This window comes from Diabrotica virgifera, chromosome 7, assembly GCF_917563875.1.
Source record: "Diabrotica virgifera virgifera chromosome 7, PGI_DIABVI_V3a".
In the NCBI taxonomy this organism is placed as follows: domain Eukaryota; kingdom Metazoa; phylum Arthropoda; class Insecta; order Coleoptera; family Chrysomelidae; genus Diabrotica; species Diabrotica virgifera.
Genome location: NC_065449.1, coordinates 19,763,528 through 19,783,306, shown reverse-complemented (window position 1 = coordinate 19,783,306; position 19,779 = coordinate 19,763,528). Strand labels below are relative to the sequence as shown.

The window sequence follows — 19,779 nt, the reverse complement described above, 5'->3', positions numbered from 1 at the left end:
TCTGCATGCGTGGAAACGTGAGATCTCTTGTGGCGCTCTAGCAGCACTTGTCGCTGTGGTTGTTCTTTAGTTTTTTGAAGGTCATTCAGTAGTTTTCTGAAGACAAGGCGGAACTGTAGCTATGCTGGCATTGGTATTCGAATGTACAAAAGATATAGGTCGAAATGCGGAGAGGCTGCATAGCCTTAACGACCTCACATAATCTAAGGCTGGTATTGGATATGTGGGCAGCATTTGTGAAAACATCATAATTCTTATGTCTCTCTAGCAGCACATTTTCTACCGCTCTTCTTCAGTTTTCAGTGCATCTATTTTTGACTACGGATTCATATTCAGCGCGCAAATATGCATGAAGCATATGAGTCTCTGTTCTTTCAGTAATAAGTATTTTCTTTCACTTGACTGTGAATTAGTGCACTTGACGTACCTACACTGAGTATAACTGAACACATTTAACTAAAACCCTCAAGGTCACTTGCACCGTATCAGCGAACGTCAGTCGTGTCTTCTCTTCACGGTTGCAGATAAATAGGTTTTACTGTACCTGAATCCATTTTGAGAAGGCTGTAGCTTCAAATTATAATTTTTCAGGCCTAGGTTCCAATAATTTTTTTAATTTACGCACTGAGAACTATCATTGGCCACACTTATGTTAAATTTGACCGGGATCGGTTTTCCATAAGAGTGTGAGGGTTTCAATGTTTCTACAAATAGGGGCTAGAGCCATCAGAATATTATCCAGGTACCGTCGTTGCAAGAATTTGTCGAAATAGGAAAAGTAATCGAAGAAAAAGTATGTAATGAAATAGTGTATAGGGATTGTATTATTAAGTAATATTGCATCGAAAATATCGACTTTTTGTTTCTTCTTTTATTGACGTTCCAACCAGCTGGTTTTGCGTTTTCAAGAATAAACTTACAAATTTTTTATTCTAGTCTCCTCTTCGTAGTATGTAATTCTCCAAGGAACGCCTAATCGCCCCAATAAATTTTTTGATTCAAACTATGAGCTGGAGCTCCGTCTTGCTGAAACCATATCTCATTGAAATTGGCTCCAAGTGTTACATATGGTTAAACTCGTATTGAAGTGAGGATTTCAATAAATAATAGAATATATAGACTAATGATATAAGAGAAATGATAAATCTGGCAACATTGCAAATCAAATTTGAAATATTCATATTGCAGAATAGGCAAATTCCAGTTTTGTACAAATCGGACCATCCATTTGAGAGATAATTAGGCATTTCCAGACTTTTGACTCAATTTATACAAAATAATGTCTAGAAAGACCGAAAGCTATCAAGATAATAACTTAATAAAAAGAATACAGAATATAATATTAAAAAAAACAATTAAAAAAATATAAGAGTGGTCGATTAATAATTCAAAAATATTCAAAAATTAATGGTTCAAAAGGCCATATAACGTGGAAAATAAGGAAACAGGATAATATTCTAATTTATGGGCATTAGTTTAAGTAGCTTTAACACTTACTTGGTATATTGCAACTGTCTCCTCGTAGCGTCTCTCTGTTGTTTCAACATTTGTACATGGCTGACCATAAGACCTACTGATTCCGTTAAACGTTCTTCGTGTTGAACTGATCCAAACCGTTCGGCCGACATCGAAGCTAATGACGCAGCATTCATTATTATATCTAACTGAAATGATACTGTTTTAAAAAGATTATATTTAATATTGTGTTATCATATTGTGTAGAAAAAAAATTGGAACATATTTATATATAGGTAAATAATTTTATTAATGTCGCTTGTTGTTATCCGGCTCGAAGGACCAATTTAGTGAATTATCTAAAATACTACTTGCATGATTTTTTTCTCACCTAAAAAAGGAATCCGCGTCCATTTGATACTTAGAAATTAATATGAGAGTGTAATTTGCTCAAAAATTAATAATTAACTGGCGAACTAAGGTTAATACTATTAAGACTATTGGAGGTCTTACTTTTTTATTTGTTTTTCATTCTAGCTTAGATATTCTGACATTTGTTATCCGAATGTTATTTAGTGATGTTGATTATAGTTACTTTCGAGTATTCGTTACAAATCGTTACTTTTGTATAAAGTAATCATTTACAGTATTCGTTACTTTGATTACTATGATCACTTTTGTTACTTTTGTATTTGAGTACCGGTAATCATATCGAGAATCCTATTTCTCAGTAGGTAGGTATTTTGTATAAAGTAATCATTTACAGTATTCGTTACTTTGATTACTATTATTACTTTTGTATTTGAGTACCGGTAATCATACCTAGAATCGTATTTCTCAGTAGGTAGGTATTTTGTATAAAGTAATCATTTACAGTATTCGTTACTTTGATTACTATGATTACTTTTGTATTTGAGTACCGGTAATCATATCTAGAATCGTATTTCTCAGTAGGTAGCTATTTTGTATAGGTATTCCGATATAACAACTACCTTTACCGATCTGCTTAAGGGATAAAAATGATTTAATTACTATGATTACTTTTGTATTTGAGTACCGGTAATCATATCAAGAATCGTATTTCTCAGTAGGTAGGTTTGTATAGGTATTCCGATATAACAACGACCTCCACCAATCTGTTTAAGGGATAAAAATGATTTGATTACTATGATTACTTTTGTTACTTTTGCATTTGAGTACCGGTAATCATATCGAGAATCGTATTTCTCAGTAGGTAGGTATTTTGTATAAAGTAATCATTTACAGTATTCGTTACTTTAATTACTATTATTACTTTTGTATTTGAGTACCGGTAATCATATCGAGTATCCTATTTCTCAGTAGGTAGCTATTTTGTATAGGTATTTCGATATAACAACTACCTTTACCGATCTGTTTAAGGGATAAAAATGATTTAATGATTACTTTTGTATTTGAGTACCGGTAATCATATCGAGAATCGTATTTCTAAGTAGGTAGGTATTTTGTATAGGTATTCCGATATAATAACGACCTTCACGAAGTACGAAGTAATCAGAGTAATCAAAGTAGATACAATAATCGTTACTCGCTCTGTTACGATTGGTACGAAGTAATCAGAGTAATCAAAGTAATCAAAGTAGATATAATAGTCGTTACTCGCTCTAATACGATTGGTACGAAGTAACGAAGTAATCAGAGTAATCAGTAGATACAATATAGTCGACACTAGCTCTAATACGATTGGTATGAAGTAACGAATTAATCAGAGTAATCAAAGTAGATACAATAGTCGTTACTAGTTCTGATACGATTGGTACGAAGTAATCCGAGTAACCAAAGTAACGATTTGCCTCTCTGTATAGTAATCGTTACTTTCGGTATTCGTAAGTAACGAGTACTTTGTAACGAATAGCTACTTTTTCAACATCACTAAATGTTATCTGTTATGCTGATATCCGAATTTAGTGTCTATTGTAGTTCAGAAAAAAGGCTGTAGGGTCACCAAAAATAGGAAAACTGCCGGTGAAGGTGGTATACCAGCTGAATTAATTAAAGGAATGGGAGAAAAAGTATCGACACACTACATAAGCTATGTTGAGATGAATGAACCATGATGTAGAAAGTGCGAAATGGAAGAAGAGACTGCCATACACATACTATGTACAAAGGCCTTAAGACCAAGTGCCAGAGACTAACGAGTCTCACTTGATTTAAGAAGCAAAAGCAAGCATAATATATTATTTTTGTTCTTCAAGTCCCATCTTCCATCGAAGGTTGGAGATCATCATGGATGTTCGATCGTGCTGGTATAAGTTGGCAACATGGAGACTACATGCAATTTCACAAAAGAGGCCACCTTTTACACCAGATTTTACACCAGAGTGTAGCAACTACAGAAGAATGGCTCTTGTCTCGCCTGTAAATACACAAGTTTCTTGCTCTCACAGATATCTGTTGACCAAGCAGGGTTCGTGCCTGGAACAAGAACGACGAATCTGTTGATGTCAAAATGTTCAACGACATATTCTGTAAATGTTTTCTTGTGGCATATAAGTTAAATATTATATTTAAATGAGATTAAGCTTCTTCTTCTTCTTCTTCTTCTTTGCGCGACTAGGATTACTCCTGTTTGTCTGCCTCTTATTCTGTTTCAGTTGTTGTTGACTGTACATTGTCTTTCCACCTTTTCGGCGGCCTTCCAACGGGTCTTCTGCTATACGGTTGTTGTTTTTACAGATGTTCGCTAATCTATCTGGTTCCATTCGATTTACATTTTCGTTCCAGTTTTTCTTTCTTGTTTTTATCCACCTGTTAATATTTTGAATTTTGCAACGTTCTCGTATACTTCTGTTGCTTTGTGTGTCTCTTAATGATATGCCCGCTATTGATACTTTCATTTCGATATTGTTGATTTGTTGTTTCGTCTTTCTTCTATCGGCCCTTGTCTCCGCTGCATATAGGTCTTACTGTTGTCTTGTATACTTTTATTTTGCTTTCCATGGTCAGATATTTGTTTCTCCGCATGGTTTCTCGGAGGCAACCACTTACTCTTGCCGCTTTTGTCGCTTGTGTTGTGGTCTCTGTTCTTATATTCCTGTCACTAGTGATCTCTAGTCCTAGATAATTGAATTTCATTACTTGTTCTACAATTTTGCCGTCTATTTCTAACTTGCATCTACGCGGCTCTTTACTTATCACTATACATTTAGTTTTTTTCTACCGATATTCTCATATTAAATTTATTTGCTGAGAGATTGAAAGTGTGGAGCTGCCTTTGTAGGTCATCCTCGTTATCAGCAATTAGTACTGCATCATCGGCATAGCATAGTATCGTGATTTTATGCGCTCCCATGTGGTATCCATGTCGTTTTCTGACTTCGTGAATTATTTGATTCATCATCATAATGAATAACAATGAGCTGAGCGAGTCTCCTTGGCGTATTCCTCCCTTTAGTTCTATGCGTTCTGTTTCTCCTGTTGACATTATAACTCTGGTCTTGTTGTTCTTGTTAATTTCCTTAATTAGCCTTATTATCTGGTGGTCTATTTGTTCAGGAGATTAAGCTAATCAATAAATTCGGTTATCCATTTATTGTACGCAAGAAAGTTAGTTACCTCTAGGAATAATTAAATCGATCGAAAATATCTACCAGAACAAACCAAAAAAAGTAAAAGTGGAAGAAGAACTAGCTGTCTCAACTGAAGGTGGCAATGGGATAAGACAGGGGGAGTCCCTATTGTTAAACCTGATCATGGATGAAATAATAAAACAAGTAAAAACTAAAAAAGTATACCAAATGGGAGATAAATAACTTATTTTTTTTTAATATAACCACCAGAAAATTTGACATGTTAATTTCCCCAAAAAAGACAAAATTCTTGGTTATCACAACAAATCTACTAAGATCTAAAATAGCACTGGAGAGTCAGATAATAGAACAAGTGATGCAATTGAAATATCTAGGCACCACACTATCTAGCTACGGAAAGTCCGAAATAGAAGTGGAAGATCAAGCGAATAGAGCAAACAGAGCCACAGGTTTACTGAATGAAACAATATGGAGAAATAAAAATATCGGAAAAGAAATGAAAGCCAGAATTTACAAAACAGTCATCAGACCAATAATGACTGACATGCACCTAAGAGACTATGGGAGAGAGCTAGAAGTACAGATATGTGACGGAGAGCGGGGGTGGATAACATTAATAACTGAGATAGAAACAGAAGAGTAGAATGGAACGACCACACAACCCGAATGACAACAAAAAGAGTGGTAAGGAGGGCCAGAGACAGTTCCCCAATAGGAAAACGATCAGTGAGAAGACCACGAAAACGATGGAACTACAACTTATTGGAGGCATATTGAAAACACAGACACGAGTCACGTCTACAAAAAAAATGTGTATGTACTTTGTACGCACGTAAGAAGTTATACTTCTATCAGTGGCGGTTATCCCTTTAGGTCAATTGGTCAATGACCTTCCTGTAATAATTGTACAAGCAAACGATTATAATGTAATTATTTCCTTATAAAAAGAAAATTTTCTGTATTAAAGATGTTCGGAATACAATAGTATCGTTCATAGTTAAATTTTGCTTTTATTGTATTGACTTTTCAGTCATTTTGTTGTTGTAAAATATAGCGACAAAGATGCCGCCAAAAGATTACCGATAGATAAACATGAAATACAAGCAGTTTGACGGTATCGAAAAGCCAAATTTATCTTTGACTGAAACTACCGCAATATTACTCTTAAACAGCTAAATACGAACATTCACGATGGTCAAGAAATTTATTTGACCTCACTGTGAGAATACAGCACTGGAAATCCGAACGTTCACGAAAATACGCTCTTATAGGCAAGTTGGTACCAAATCGTGGTCATTGACCGTAGACCGTAGATCTACGGTTGAGACGCGACTATCTACGCAGGGAGTAAGATTAGTTCGGAATTTACAAAGTTAAGTTAAGTGCGTTCGTGAGATTAATATTATTTTATTATATATTTTTATAAAATGTCGGTAGTGGTTAGTATAAATGAACTCCAACGCCAAATGAAATGAAATTGAAGAAGAATCGATTTACTTTTTAAATCCGCATAAAAATGTAAGTTTTTATTTATTTTAGGTTTTGAGTTTAAGTAGTTTGTTGATATTCTGACTGTTATAATTACATATTATATCATACTATTTATCTGATTTATTTGACAATTAGTAATGCAGACTTGTTCCTTTTACTTATTTCATATTTACTTGTCAAATAAAGATCCGCTTAAATTTAAACAACATATTGCAAAATAAGTTATAAGAAACCAATACAGATGATGGAATAAGAAATTATTTAAAATGGGATTTGTAGGTCTTGTTTTTCCAAAAAAATCTTGAACCACCGGATATGACCTCCCCCTTCACTTACAGACCAGCCGCCACTGACTTCTATTATATGATTTCAACGAAATAAATACACTTTAAACAGTTTATTTGTATTGTATTTAAATAATAAACTAATTTTAATACTTACCACTTAAAAAAAAATTATTAAAACAATACCAAAAATTAAAAAAAAAGGAATATGAATTGTCCGATTTTGAACGCGGGACCTTTCGCTCGAATGCTCTACCAATGACCTACCACCGCTCTGGTTACATCGCTTCTCGGAGATAATTACAATCACGGTGACAAATAGATAAAGTGAAGCATAAAATAAAAATGTTTTAATAATACTTATTATCTTACTCCCGAGGAAGACAAAGACACAAAAATTATGATAAATATTGTAGGCTTTTATCTTCTGTTTGTCTAGGGTTGATTATTTGGCCACAGGTCGATTTTAGGATACAACAAATACTTTATTGTAGAACTCGTAATTACAAGGATAATGTAACAACTAATGTGAACGGTAATTAACACTGAACATCTAAAACGGCTTTATAGCAAAAATACGCAGTCTTACTTCGTCGTTCGTCTTTATCCTGATGAAAAAGGCCGTCTCCCCCTTATCATCAGCGTCTTAATGTCAACTCGACTTTTCTCTGACTTACTGAATACTGTCACTTGGCCATGATATGTTGAACCTATAGATCTATCGCGTTTTTTTTATTATTAGGCAAATGCCACTTAAATAACTTAAACGAATGTAATCCTACAATATATTTACTAAAAACACTAATATATTCATTTTGCACCTTATTTGTGCTGATACATATCTACATAAATTGAAAGATTTAGCAACTAAAAAAATACCAAGTTTCTTGTAAAAGGTATATATTAAAGTACCCTAAATAAGGGTCACAATACAAAACGTGTTCGGATTAAGGAATCCATCATCAGTGTTTAAAAGCCCTAAAATTAAGTATAACCTAATTAAATGAGATAAAAGTTAAAATTGACAGAGGTTTTCAAGAACAAGAGGCCATACTTACAAAATTTGCATGCCTGAGCCACCAAAATGTATAGGGTAAAAACCCTTTAGATGTAAATAATAAAGTTATTTTACATATTTATATAAAATTCATCGGATGTTATAGATAAACCTGGATGTTACCCAGGGCAACACAGGACTCTCCCCACGTGGTTGCCCTGTGTTGCCCTGGGTAACATCCAGGTTTATCTATAACATCCGATGAATTTTATATAAATATGTAAAATAACTTTATTATTTACATTTAAAGGGTTTTTACCCTATACATTTTGGTGGCTCAGGCATGCAAATTTTGTTAATATGGCCTCTTGTTCTTGAAAACCTCTGTCAATTTTAACTTTTATCTCATTTAATTAGGTTATACATGGATTCCTTAATCCGAAAACGTTTTGTATTGTGACCCTTATTTACTTACTTACTTTACTCCTCTTGATTCCATTTGGAACATAGGGCCTCTACAGTCCCCCTCCATTCATCTCTGTTTCTGGCCAGGGCTTTCACTTCTTTCCATGTTAACCCATTGTCTTCTAGCTCTCTGGTAATATTTCTTTTCCAGGATGTCATTGGTCTGCCTTGTTTTCTTTTTCCAGTTGGTTGGTAATCCACCAACTTTTACCAACCAACTGGACCCTTATTTAGGGTATTTTAATATATACCTTTTACAAGAAACTTGGTATTTTTGTGATTTATGGTATACAGCCAGCTACAGGAAGTTTATTTTCCTCGTGGATTTTTTAATTTAGCAACTATTAAGTACATACTGTCTGTGTGCGCATGCGCGCAGAATAATAAAATTTCACTCTCAATCGCGCCTAAAGAAGTATAACTTCAAAAAGAAGGATTAAATCATACTTTATTGTAATGAAAATAACATTTTCTTAAGTACTGTTTTGACGTTTCGAATTTACACTGGATACATGGACAGAAGAAGCAGAAGCGCTATAACCGCTTTCAGAAGGTCCTTTGTAATCTGTATCTTGGTATTCTGTATTTACTCATACAATTTTGAAAAACGTCTTCAGTGTTCTTTTGTTTGGTGTGTAAAGCAGGAATCTTAGAGAAGATGTCATTAAACGCGTTCTGATTGCTTTGAATTATTATTCTTGTTTTAGTAGAAAAGTAAATAGATTTCATTTATATAATTACCTGAGTCATAATTGTTGAAAATATTTCGGCTGTTTCATAATCTTTGCAGAGTGGCTGCATGAAAGTCAGTTTTTCTCTAAGCTTTTCGATTTCTTTAGTAAGATTGTTTTCAGTTTGGTCCCTAGAGCGTCTTTGCCTCTCGCATCTATCCTTTATTGTAGTAGCATCTATCGTGAAGGCTAAGGCAAGGCTCGTGAATTTTTGTTCTAGTTCTTCTTCGTTCATATGCTCCCTAAAACAAAAATATAATCAAATAGTTTTGTCGTCAGTGCCTATTTAGACAAAAATGATGGAAGCAGTTTTTCAGTACACAATCAATGAACCAAAATTATGAGAGGGAAGAAATTCGAATTACTAGGTTGCTTATGCAAGGTAATTTACAAGACAAAAGAAAGAAAAAGAAGTTGTATACTTCCTTCTATGAAACTTCTTCTTCCTTGAGATGCCTTTCTTTCTATCTTACCCAAATTTACTTTTATACTTTTGTTCCAGTTTTTGGAACAAATACGTTTGATCTTCTTCGTGTTAACCAGTCACAACTTGATAATTTATAGTGAGCATAGGAGCTGTGTCTGACTAGTATTCTCATACCTTTATATTACCTTTTTCATAGCTTTATAATTTGATCTAGAAAGGAACAGAGCCCCTCCTTTATCGGGGCTTGGGACCAGCAACACCACTGCTGAACTACGTATAATAAAATCACAATAAAGATGCACTAGAAATAAACAAACCCAGACACGTTGAATATTACCAGGAACACTCCCGAATCATGATTTACAATGTATAAACTTTGTAAATCATGTTTTGAGATTTACAATGTATTATTGTGTATCAATTTGGCAATCAAAGAGAGAATAAAAATTTAATTTTTTTAATATAACGCTGGCACATAAATTTGATACACCCTGTATATTGATTTGTAAATATTTATTAGAAGTTGGCTTTCACGCAAGGTGGTTTCTCCTTAATGAATTTTTCCATGAAGAATATTAAAAAACATTTGTAAATAAAAGTGAAGTGAAAGTTATTTAGGATTATTATTTTAAACCGATTGTTTATTACGGGAAAAGGAGAAACCACAGGTAGATGTAATTATTAATTCTTAGAAAACTAAGATAAAGAAAGTTTGGAATCTTAATCTCTTTTTGTTTAACCCCGAGTAAAATTTGTAAAATTTCCCGAAAATAATTATTATGATGGTAGGAATATTTTTGAAAGTTTGAGTGGTTTTTTTCGAATGAAAAAAAGAGTGGGGAAGAAGAAATGTCTCTGATTGGTTTGGCAATTTGGAATGGGAAGGAGAGAAGGTTGAATTTTCAGATAGTTTTGGAAAGAGGGATTATTGTGTTACCGACAGCCGAGAGGAGCAGTCAAAAGTTTTCGTGAGTAGTTCAGAAGCAAGTATTAGTGTTTTGTTTTGATAGTGAGAGTAGCTGAAAGTGGAACGAGAGACAAATCAAATCGAGAAGAAATACCTCTTTGATTCTGTAAAGTCCAAGAGAGTAAGTTACAAGAATTATCATTATTAAAATTATTTGTGACACCAAGTAAAAGATACTTGGGTCTCAGGAGATTATTGTTGAGAGAAAGAGAGGAGAGAGTTTTGGAGTTTATTGAACGAGTACTGGCAAAAAAGAGGCCTGGCTTGTGTTTTTGGAGAAATAGTTGCTGGTATCCTGCTGGATTGTTTGCTGAGAATGGAGAGGGCTTTGATTGGTAGCCTAACATAATCAACAAGGCGGAGCTGTTTGGGTCAAGAGGAGACATCATTGTGTGTGAATCAAAAAGGTCAGTCAATAACCTATGTGGTAGATTTTCGTTATAATCAGAAGTTAATTTTTTTTACGTAAAAGCATATGCATTTAAGATTCCAACATTTCAAAAATTTAATAGGAAGTATAAGTAATTTGCGAATACCAAATTTGTTTGTTTAGCTTGTTTTATTAATGGTATCAAGAACAAAGCGATAAATATTTGTTTGAATTAGATTAATTTATATGGTAAAAGTTTCTTTTGGACAGTTATACCATAGGATTTGATTGATAAATTTACAGAGCATTGCTTTTGATAATAAAGGTATTTGTATGTGTTTATTTATGATTTTTCTATTTATTTCCTTTTCCTATTTTATCCCGATAAGGATCAACTAAGAGATACTGAATCCACGAGAAAGGATAAGTATAACCTAAGAGAATTTAATTAAAATTTTTTTTGACAAAAGGCATCTTGAGATTTTTTCTTCATATTTTTTATGTATGATTTCGATAATTAAATAATTGATCAAATAAATAATAATTAATATAAAAGTAATAGAAAGCAGATCATAACCGTATATATATCTACATACATTGTTATGATTTGGGAGTTCTCCTCGTAATATTCAACGTGTCTTGGTTTGTTTATTTCTAGTGAATCTTTATTGTGATTGTAGTACCTATAGTCCACCCAATAGCAGTTTAGGCTGTTAGAATAAAGTGAATAAAACATAAATATTAACAAAATGACAAAAAGGAAACACGTTAAAGGAGCTTAAACAAGAATGTGAGAAAATCAGTTTAAAAATGAATTTAAATAAAACAAAAGTGATGCCAAATCAAAATATCACAATCGAATTAAATGGAAGTGAGATCGAAAGTATCGAAGAATATATATACCTAGGTCACACAATCAAACTAGGCAAACAGAATCAAACAGCTCTCTCTCTCTCTCTCTCTCTCTCTTGTCGTTTCCCCATTACTGAGGATCGTGATTTCTTCCAATATTCCTAATAATGTTTCTCCATTGGTTTCTATCTTCAGATGCTCTAAGAGCTTCGCAGAATGAGTTTCCAGCTGAATTCTTTATTTGGTCGGACCATCTAGTTGGTGATCGTCCTCTTGATCTTCTCCCCGGAACGTTTCCAGAAACGATTAATCTCTCCAAACTGTCGTCACCTCTGCGAACCAAGTGACAAAGAATTGCAGTATTCGTTGCAGACGATCTACAATAAAACACTTTTGTATAAACAGATTATAAAACCTATATGGATATAATGGCATCCAACCATGGGGCTGCGCTAGTAATACAAATTTAATTATCATTCAACGATTCCAAAACAAAGTGCTAAGGAGCATTGTCAACGCTCCATGGTACTATAGGAACAGTGATCTCCATAGGGACCTAGACATGGATACTGTTAACAAGACCATAGAAAAATTTGCCAAGAGTCACGAACAACGACTTCTTCAACACGTCAATGTTGAGGCCATCCAGCTCCTCGACAACACGGATCTAGCTAGAAGACTCAAGAGGAAGAAACCCTTCGAGTTAGTTAAGTGAAAAATAGTGCACGGTGCAAGTGATGGTACAAGTTAAAATTTGTGCAATATATTAACAGAACCTAGGGGGTACTATCGAGTTTGTCCTTAGTCTTAAGTTTTTTAGTAGTAATTTAGGTTAGAAATAAGTTGCTCATTGATCACATTATTTGATCAGATTGTAATGTCCTTAAGCATCTTATTGGTGTTTAATAAATAAAAAAAATCGTTGCAGACACATGGTGGATAGCCTTTTTTTAATCTTGAGTTGGTTTAGAATGGAAACTTTTGTCCTATGAGCTGTCCAAGGTGTGCGCAGCATTCTTCTCTAGCACCACATCTCAAAGGTATCAATTTTTTGGCGCTCGCATGCGCGAAGTGTTTAAGTCTCTGCTTCGTATAAAAATATTGAGAATACAAGGGCATTCACCAGTCTCATCTTGATATTTTGAGAGATAGATCTATGTTTCCAAACTTTAGTTAGGCGACTCATCGCATTTTTTGCCATACGAATACGTCTCCGAACTTCTGCTTCACAGTTACCTTTATGCTATTTACTTTACTACTTTATACTATTCTTTAGTTATACTAGACCCGAGATAGACAAAGGTGTTTGTTATCTGGTATTCTTGTAACATGTTAGCCAGTTGAATAGTGTCGAATCTTCGACCACCATTATTTTTGTCTTAGCTTTATTGATTTTTAGACCAACTTTATTGGTTTCGTACTCAACTCTTCGCAGGAGATCAAACATTTCTTGCTAATTTGCTGCTATAAGTGTAGTGTCATCAGCAAATCTTAAATTGGAGATTTTCCTACCAGCTACTGTTAGTCCACCTGCCCATCCTTCTAAAACCATCCTCATGACATATTCACCATAAATGTTAAATAAGTCAGGTGACAACACGCATCCTTGTCTAATACCTCTCTCGGTCTTGAATTGGTTTGAGAACTTATGATCTAGTCGTACTGTCGCTATATTGGACTGGTACAGATTTTTAATTAGTGTCACCAGGTGCATTGGTGCGCGCATTTATATTAAAATTGACCATAGATTTATCCAGCTTACACAATCAAATGCCTTTTGGTAGTCAACGAAGCATATAATCATAGGTATTTGAAATTCTCTAGACTTTTTAATGAGTTGTCTCAGGTTCAGGATTTGTTCCCTTGTACCTTTACCATTTACAAACCCCGCTTGTTCCTGAGGTATTTGGTAAAGTAGATAGGTTTTTAATCTGTTTTTGATGATGTGTAACAAGATTTTACTAGCATGTGTTATTAGTGACAGTGTGCGGTAGTTTTCACATCTGGTAGTAGTTACTTTTTTGTGTAGCGGGATATAAATTGGTACACCAATCAGATGGCCATTTTCCTGAATTCCAAACAGCGACACAGATAGAATGGATGATATGTAATCCTTTGTCACCTAGTAACTGTAGTATTTCACATGGTATTGGATCAATGCCTGGGAATTTATTTCTCTTTAGTGACTTAATTGAATCTTCGACATCAGCGAGTAAGACAGTAAATAGCTTCTCTAGGGTAGTCAGAGGGCCACTGATTTTCTGCTGATATCTCGTTATTTTTATATAGCTCGCCACAGTAGTTTCGCCAAGTTTCCAATATTTCGTCAGTATCGTTCTTTAGATTATCTTCCCTATCTATTACAGACCACGTTTGAGGTTTAAATTCTCTGGTAAGGAGTTTGATCTTCTGGAATAAATCCCTCGGTTCATTTCGACAGCCATGTTCCCCTATCTCTCTGCATATTTGAGATATGTAATCAGCTTTGTCTCGGCAGAGATAACTAAAAGAATCCGAATGACTTGGGCAGCAGTAGGAAGACCCAGTGATGTCTTGAAAAACAAAAAGATACCAATAAATCTAAAGAAAAGAGTATTCAACAGTTGTATTCTACCAGTTATGACCTACGGAATGGAGACCGTGACACCCAATAAATTAAGAACAACACAGAGGGTCATCGATCGAGCTACAGTGGAACCCCGATAAGTCGGCCCCCGATAACCCGGAAGTCCGGCTAACCCGGACCGATTTTCATCAGACAAACATTTCAGGAATAAAAATGTATGTAATATATTATAACATTTTATCTGTAGCCGCTTCTGGAATGTCTTAAAAATATCGAATTTCATTGATAAAATGCGCATATCCCACCAATCTTCGCTTCGACCATAATATAATATTTGAGAGATAATGGGTATTTGTGTAATTTGAACTATACGATAGTAAAAATGACTCACGACACACGGCGGCGGCAGAGCGACGCTCATTATCTCGGGCTATCCGAAACAACAGACACCTGTTATTCCTTTATTTATTTCCAACTGTCTTAGCATTGTTTAAAAAAAGACTATTTAATTTTTGTTTTAAACAGTGGTCTTTTAAACAATGAAAGAGCCACTGTTCTTAAATAACATAACATCGATCCGATGGCAGACGAAATTGACACAACCGAAATTGAGTTTTTTTACCTAGAAATTAACAATACTCTATACTGTCTATACTATACTCTATACTCTATACCTATACAACTATAGGTAAGTTAGATGTGTACTGTGCATATATATTTCATGTTATTTCAATTATAACGGATTTTATCTATAAATATACCGTATTTTATTAATTTTTACCATGCTTTCCGGCTAACCCGGATTTTCGATAACCCGGATCGGCCGCAGTCCCGATTAATCCGAGTTATCGAGGTTCCACTGTATGTTAGGAGTTTATCTGAGAGAACATAAACGAAATGAGGACGTGCAAAGCAGGTCGAAGGTGGAAGATACAATTGGACGAATAGCTCAAATGAAATAGAACTGGGTAGGACACGTGGCATGGCACATGGCAAAACAACGAAAGGTGGATGTGTGGACGAGATACACTGTACATTGGAGACCACGCGAGCACAGTCGTATGATGGCTAGACGACATCAATGCAAAAGTGCTTTAATATCGTCTAGGGATCTTTGATATCAAAACAGGCTGAAAAAGAAGAAAACAATAACAAAAAATGGAGGAAAATGGAAAATATTGGCGAATACTGAAGTTGTAAATTGTTAAACAAAATAAACAAACAATAAAATAATTTAAACTAACAGTAACAGTCAAATTTGTGCATGGAAAATAATAATTGTATACAAAGCATAACTAATGATTATGGAAACATATTACCACTATTAGCAGTCGAAACTAATTAACCAGAACTTTCAAGGTCTCCGTGAAATATGTAGCCACTCATTACATACTTTAATGATACTGCATTATTTTTTCTAATGTAGGTATTATCAAAAGTAGCTTTTAATGAGAGAAATTATTTTACCAAACTACAAAGAAAACAATTGGAAATAATGGACTAAGAGCCGGATAGGTAACATTTCCTGATCATTTTAGGCACCATCGTCTTCTTCAGATGCAAATCCTCTAATGGATGTTAGCGATCACATTTTCCATTAACTCTCGGTTTCTTGCGATGTATATTATAGATTGTATGTCGTTAATCCCTGCCCATTGCCTTATGTTTCGGAGCCAGGACATTTTCTTGCCTCCTATTCCTCTCTTATCAGATATATTAGATACAGCTAAGCAAAGTCGCCAACCCATAAAAAACAACAGTCGTAAACCATGGATTAGTGACCAAACATGGAAAATTATAGAACAAAGAAGGCAACTTAAAGTTGGCAGCTTTGATTTAAACAACTATCGAAGCTTATCAAGAGAAATCCAAAGAAATTGCCGGAAAGATAAAGACAAATATGTGTCTAACATTTGCCGGAAGTGGAAATCCACTTACATCGAAATGAAACAAGAGATCTCTTTCAGAAAGTAAAGTTACTGGCTCGGGAATTCAAACCCAGAAATTACGCTATAGAGGATGAGACAGGTAATCTTCTTCTCCCTCTTCATAAGCAATTCTGTTTATTCATGTGCGGATTTATACCTCTATGGAAGTTTGTCAATACTTCTTCTACCCATTGGTGATTTATCGCTTGCTATTTTGAACACAATTATCTCCCCCATCCTGCTTATGTAGTTATTTCATTATTTTTTTTTCTATTTAGCGTTCATTCGTTTATTTATACAATGTACGGTATATTTTCTTCTAATGTTTTCACTCGCCTTTCGATCTCTCATAGCCACTTTACACGATGCAAGTAATTGCGCAATTAATTGCACAATTTCTGGCACAAGAACTTGTGCAATAAGTTGCAACTAACTTTCTGCAATAGGGCTTTTCATTCACAGTCATTTGTTTCGAGCTTCTGTCATATATGTCGTATAATCCGTGTATATTAATATTATACACAGATTATACAACATTTGACAGCAGCTCGAAACAAATGACAATCGATGGAAAGCCCTATAAAATAATTACACTGTGCATGAAATAGACATGAAATAGACAGAAACTTTGACAAAATAGCATAAATTTTAGGTTATGTTGTTTTTATAAATTAAATGTAATTTTTTTAGTAGAGTTATCAGATATATATTAGATTATAATTTGAGAAAATTATAATAATATGTATTATAACAAAATCAATTAATACCTAATGCAAGTATACCTATAATACATTATTCATTTACAAAAGGAAACAAGTTGTAAGAAATACAAATATAAAATAGTTTTTTTAATCCCTATGTTGTATAATCAAAGATATCCACCAGAATAATGTTATCTGTGCAGCGTGAAATTGGTAAAAAGTTCCTCTAGTTTTGTTGAAAAATTGTTTAGTTTGAAATTATTTTAGGATGACAGAATGTCAATGTAGTAAAAACAAACAGTGTAAGATGTAACCTTAAAAGTCACTAAAAATATAACCAAATTGCAGAAAAAATTGCATGGAAAATAGGACATGTTCTATTTAAAGACCGCTTTACAGCTTGCAATAAAACTTGCTGCAATTTCTTGCATGCAAGACTTTCATGCAAGTCTATTGCATGGTCTTTTACAGCTTGCAACCCGGCTTGCATGCAATTTGAAAGTTTTACCCTTAACCTAACTTATACACTTTTGTTTTTTTTAATTACTTTATTGCTGTTTATTTAACTTGGTAAATTTCGAAATGCCAAGACTATCAGAAATAACCAAATATAAAAGGAAAAAGGCGGTAGCAGCAACTTTAAGTATTATTATTGCTGCAGCCAGCCTTTTAGTCACTAATTTAGAACGCCGAGATCGGAGATGGTGAGTAAGATCTTAGTTGAACAAGAAGAGGGGTAATAATGTATCTCCAACAGAAGAATTTATCCAAGTAGATGATGAAAATGACTCTAATTTTCTAGGAATGAATGTACATTTTAATAAACCCTTGGGAAAAATTGAACAATTACAAAGAAATCTATATTTCGAAATACTATTTCTGCGAAACACAAATTAATTATTATTCTAAGGTACTTAGCTAGAGGAGAGAGAGCTTCCGTAGCTTAATATACAATTTAAAATAATTATAGAATCTCAGAAAAAGCCATTTCATTATTCATTCATTTCCATCCTTGATATATTTCACAAAGTCACAAACAGAAAACAGCTGATCGGCATGTATTCGTGAATCCGTGTCGTCAACGACATTTGATATTGTGGAAAAATCAAATTCCCCTAGACTTGCATGAAAACTTGCAGAAAAAATGGCACCAAACCGATTATCGCGCAATTGCAAGAAGTTGCATGCAATAATCAACTGACGACATACTGCGCATGCCTTTAGGCAACTTTCTTGCGTCTTGCAGGTAGAATTGCAAGCTGTAAAGCGCCCATAACTGCAACTTCTTGCAGCAAGAAATTGCTACAAGAAGTTGCAGCTTTTCTGTGCAATTTTCGTATGACACGATGCAATTTCTATTGCTGCAAGAAATTGTGCAATTAATTGCGCAATTAGTTGCGCAATTAGTTACATCGTGTAAGGTGGCTATCAGCCTCAGCGTATTTCCTGTAACTCTTCTTTCTTCTAAGCACTCTCATTTCTATCGTTTCTAGTAGTTTTTTGTTGTGGCTCTATCGGATCTTGTTTCTGAAGCATAATATGTCATATTCGTCTTACACTGGCTTTAAAGCTAAAAAACAAAAACTTGGTTGTTTGAAATTTTCTCTTCTGTCATGCAATGTAGAAGACATAAATGGATAAGTGACAAAATGGAAGCAGGAGCGGAACGAACACATTAGTAGAATGGCAGAGAATAGGCACCAAAAATGGCACCAAATGGACGAAGAAGTATTGGGAGACCAAGAAAAAGATGGTGCGATAATTTAAACAATTTAGGTAATATTGAAAAAAAAGCAGGCTTTAAAGCCTACATACAAGAAGGAAGAAGAAGAAGTGTAAAGTGGCTTTTACAGTGCCTAAAATTATTAGAAAATTTTTTCTATACGGCTCTTCGTCTATGAACAATTTATCAGCTTTTTTATTTTTAGATGCCAATCAAAACGTGGTAGCTTCAACAAGTTGAGTTGAATCACAACCGGAAGTTATTAAGTAAAACACCATTATGATAAAAATAAAATACCGCAAACACCGAGAATAAAACAAATAGACCGGAATTTGAAGTGGAATTATTAAGTTTTTAATAATTTTGTTAATTATTTTTTAATTATAAACGATTATTTCATTCATAGGAGATTCTGACCAATAGAAAGCTACAGAAATAAAAATTAAACTGATTATTTTTTAATGATTTTAACTTCCAATCGTATAGTAAGATATTTGATCACGTGTTTAATTCTGTCCAATCAGATCAAAATTATACTGAGAATTATCTACTGTAGAAAATTACCGATAGAATTTTTTTATTTATACTTCATCTAATTTACTAACCGTTGCACGTCATCCGCGTCATAGCCTTTGACGTCGCATGATACCAACACGAAATATTTAGGCGGTAGGTGTGTTCTTTATTAGAATCATTTTGCCTAGTATACTGGAATTACAGCCACTAGACATATTTTATTATATACGCGTAGAAATAATATTTGAAGATTTCTATTAATGTTAACCTAAAGAAATACACAATAATATGTTTCATTTAATTTGAATAAATGGATTATAAAGCGTTTTTATGAAGCACATTTACTCGAATCACACTGTAACTGTAATCGAACGAAGGTGACATTTTAGAATAAATTGGTAACATTTATTTGACAGTTGCGGTGATGACACTTCATATTTGTTTATATTCTTTACTATAAGTATCTGTTTTATTATATTTACTGTTTTTATTATTTACTTTACTATAAAAACATCCTCTACTATAAAAATATAAATTTCACCTAATTTTATCATGACTTGGAATAATGGAGGTATCTGACAACTTTTTTAGTTGTTATTGTAGACATATACAAAGAAACCTACCGGCTTCATGCCAAGAGTTCGGAGCCGTTTTGTAATTATTAACAATGCAGTGCAAAAACGCTGGCACTGCAAATCTTAAAAGATTATAACTTAATTCTTGTTCTCTATTTC

The 19,779-nt window shown here is 33.9% G+C and overlaps 2 protein-coding genes across 5 annotated transcripts in view; one reads left to right on the top strand and one right to left on the bottom strand.

Moving 5' to 3' along the window:
- LOC114327693 (brain tumor protein) overlaps positions 1–19,779 on the top strand; it is a 396,953-nt gene that overhangs the window by 187,419 nt on the left and 189,755 nt on the right. The gene's annotated exons all lie outside the window — the stretch shown is intronic.
- The window catches only part of LOC114327703 (inositol 1,4,5-triphosphate receptor associated 2), a 133,168-nt gene that overhangs the window by 15,478 nt on the left and 97,911 nt on the right, over positions 1–19,779 (bottom strand). For all 4 annotated transcript variants that reach the window (XM_050655423.1, XM_050655424.1, XM_050655425.1 and 1 more), the window contains 2 exons: positions 9,006–9,237; positions 1,498–1,664 (listed from right to left, as the gene is read on the bottom strand). In XM_050655423.1, coding sequence (XP_050511380.1) covers positions 1,498–1,664; positions 9,006–9,237 — 399 coding nt within the window. The remainder of the gene's footprint in view (positions 1–1,497; positions 1,665–9,005; positions 9,238–19,779) is intronic.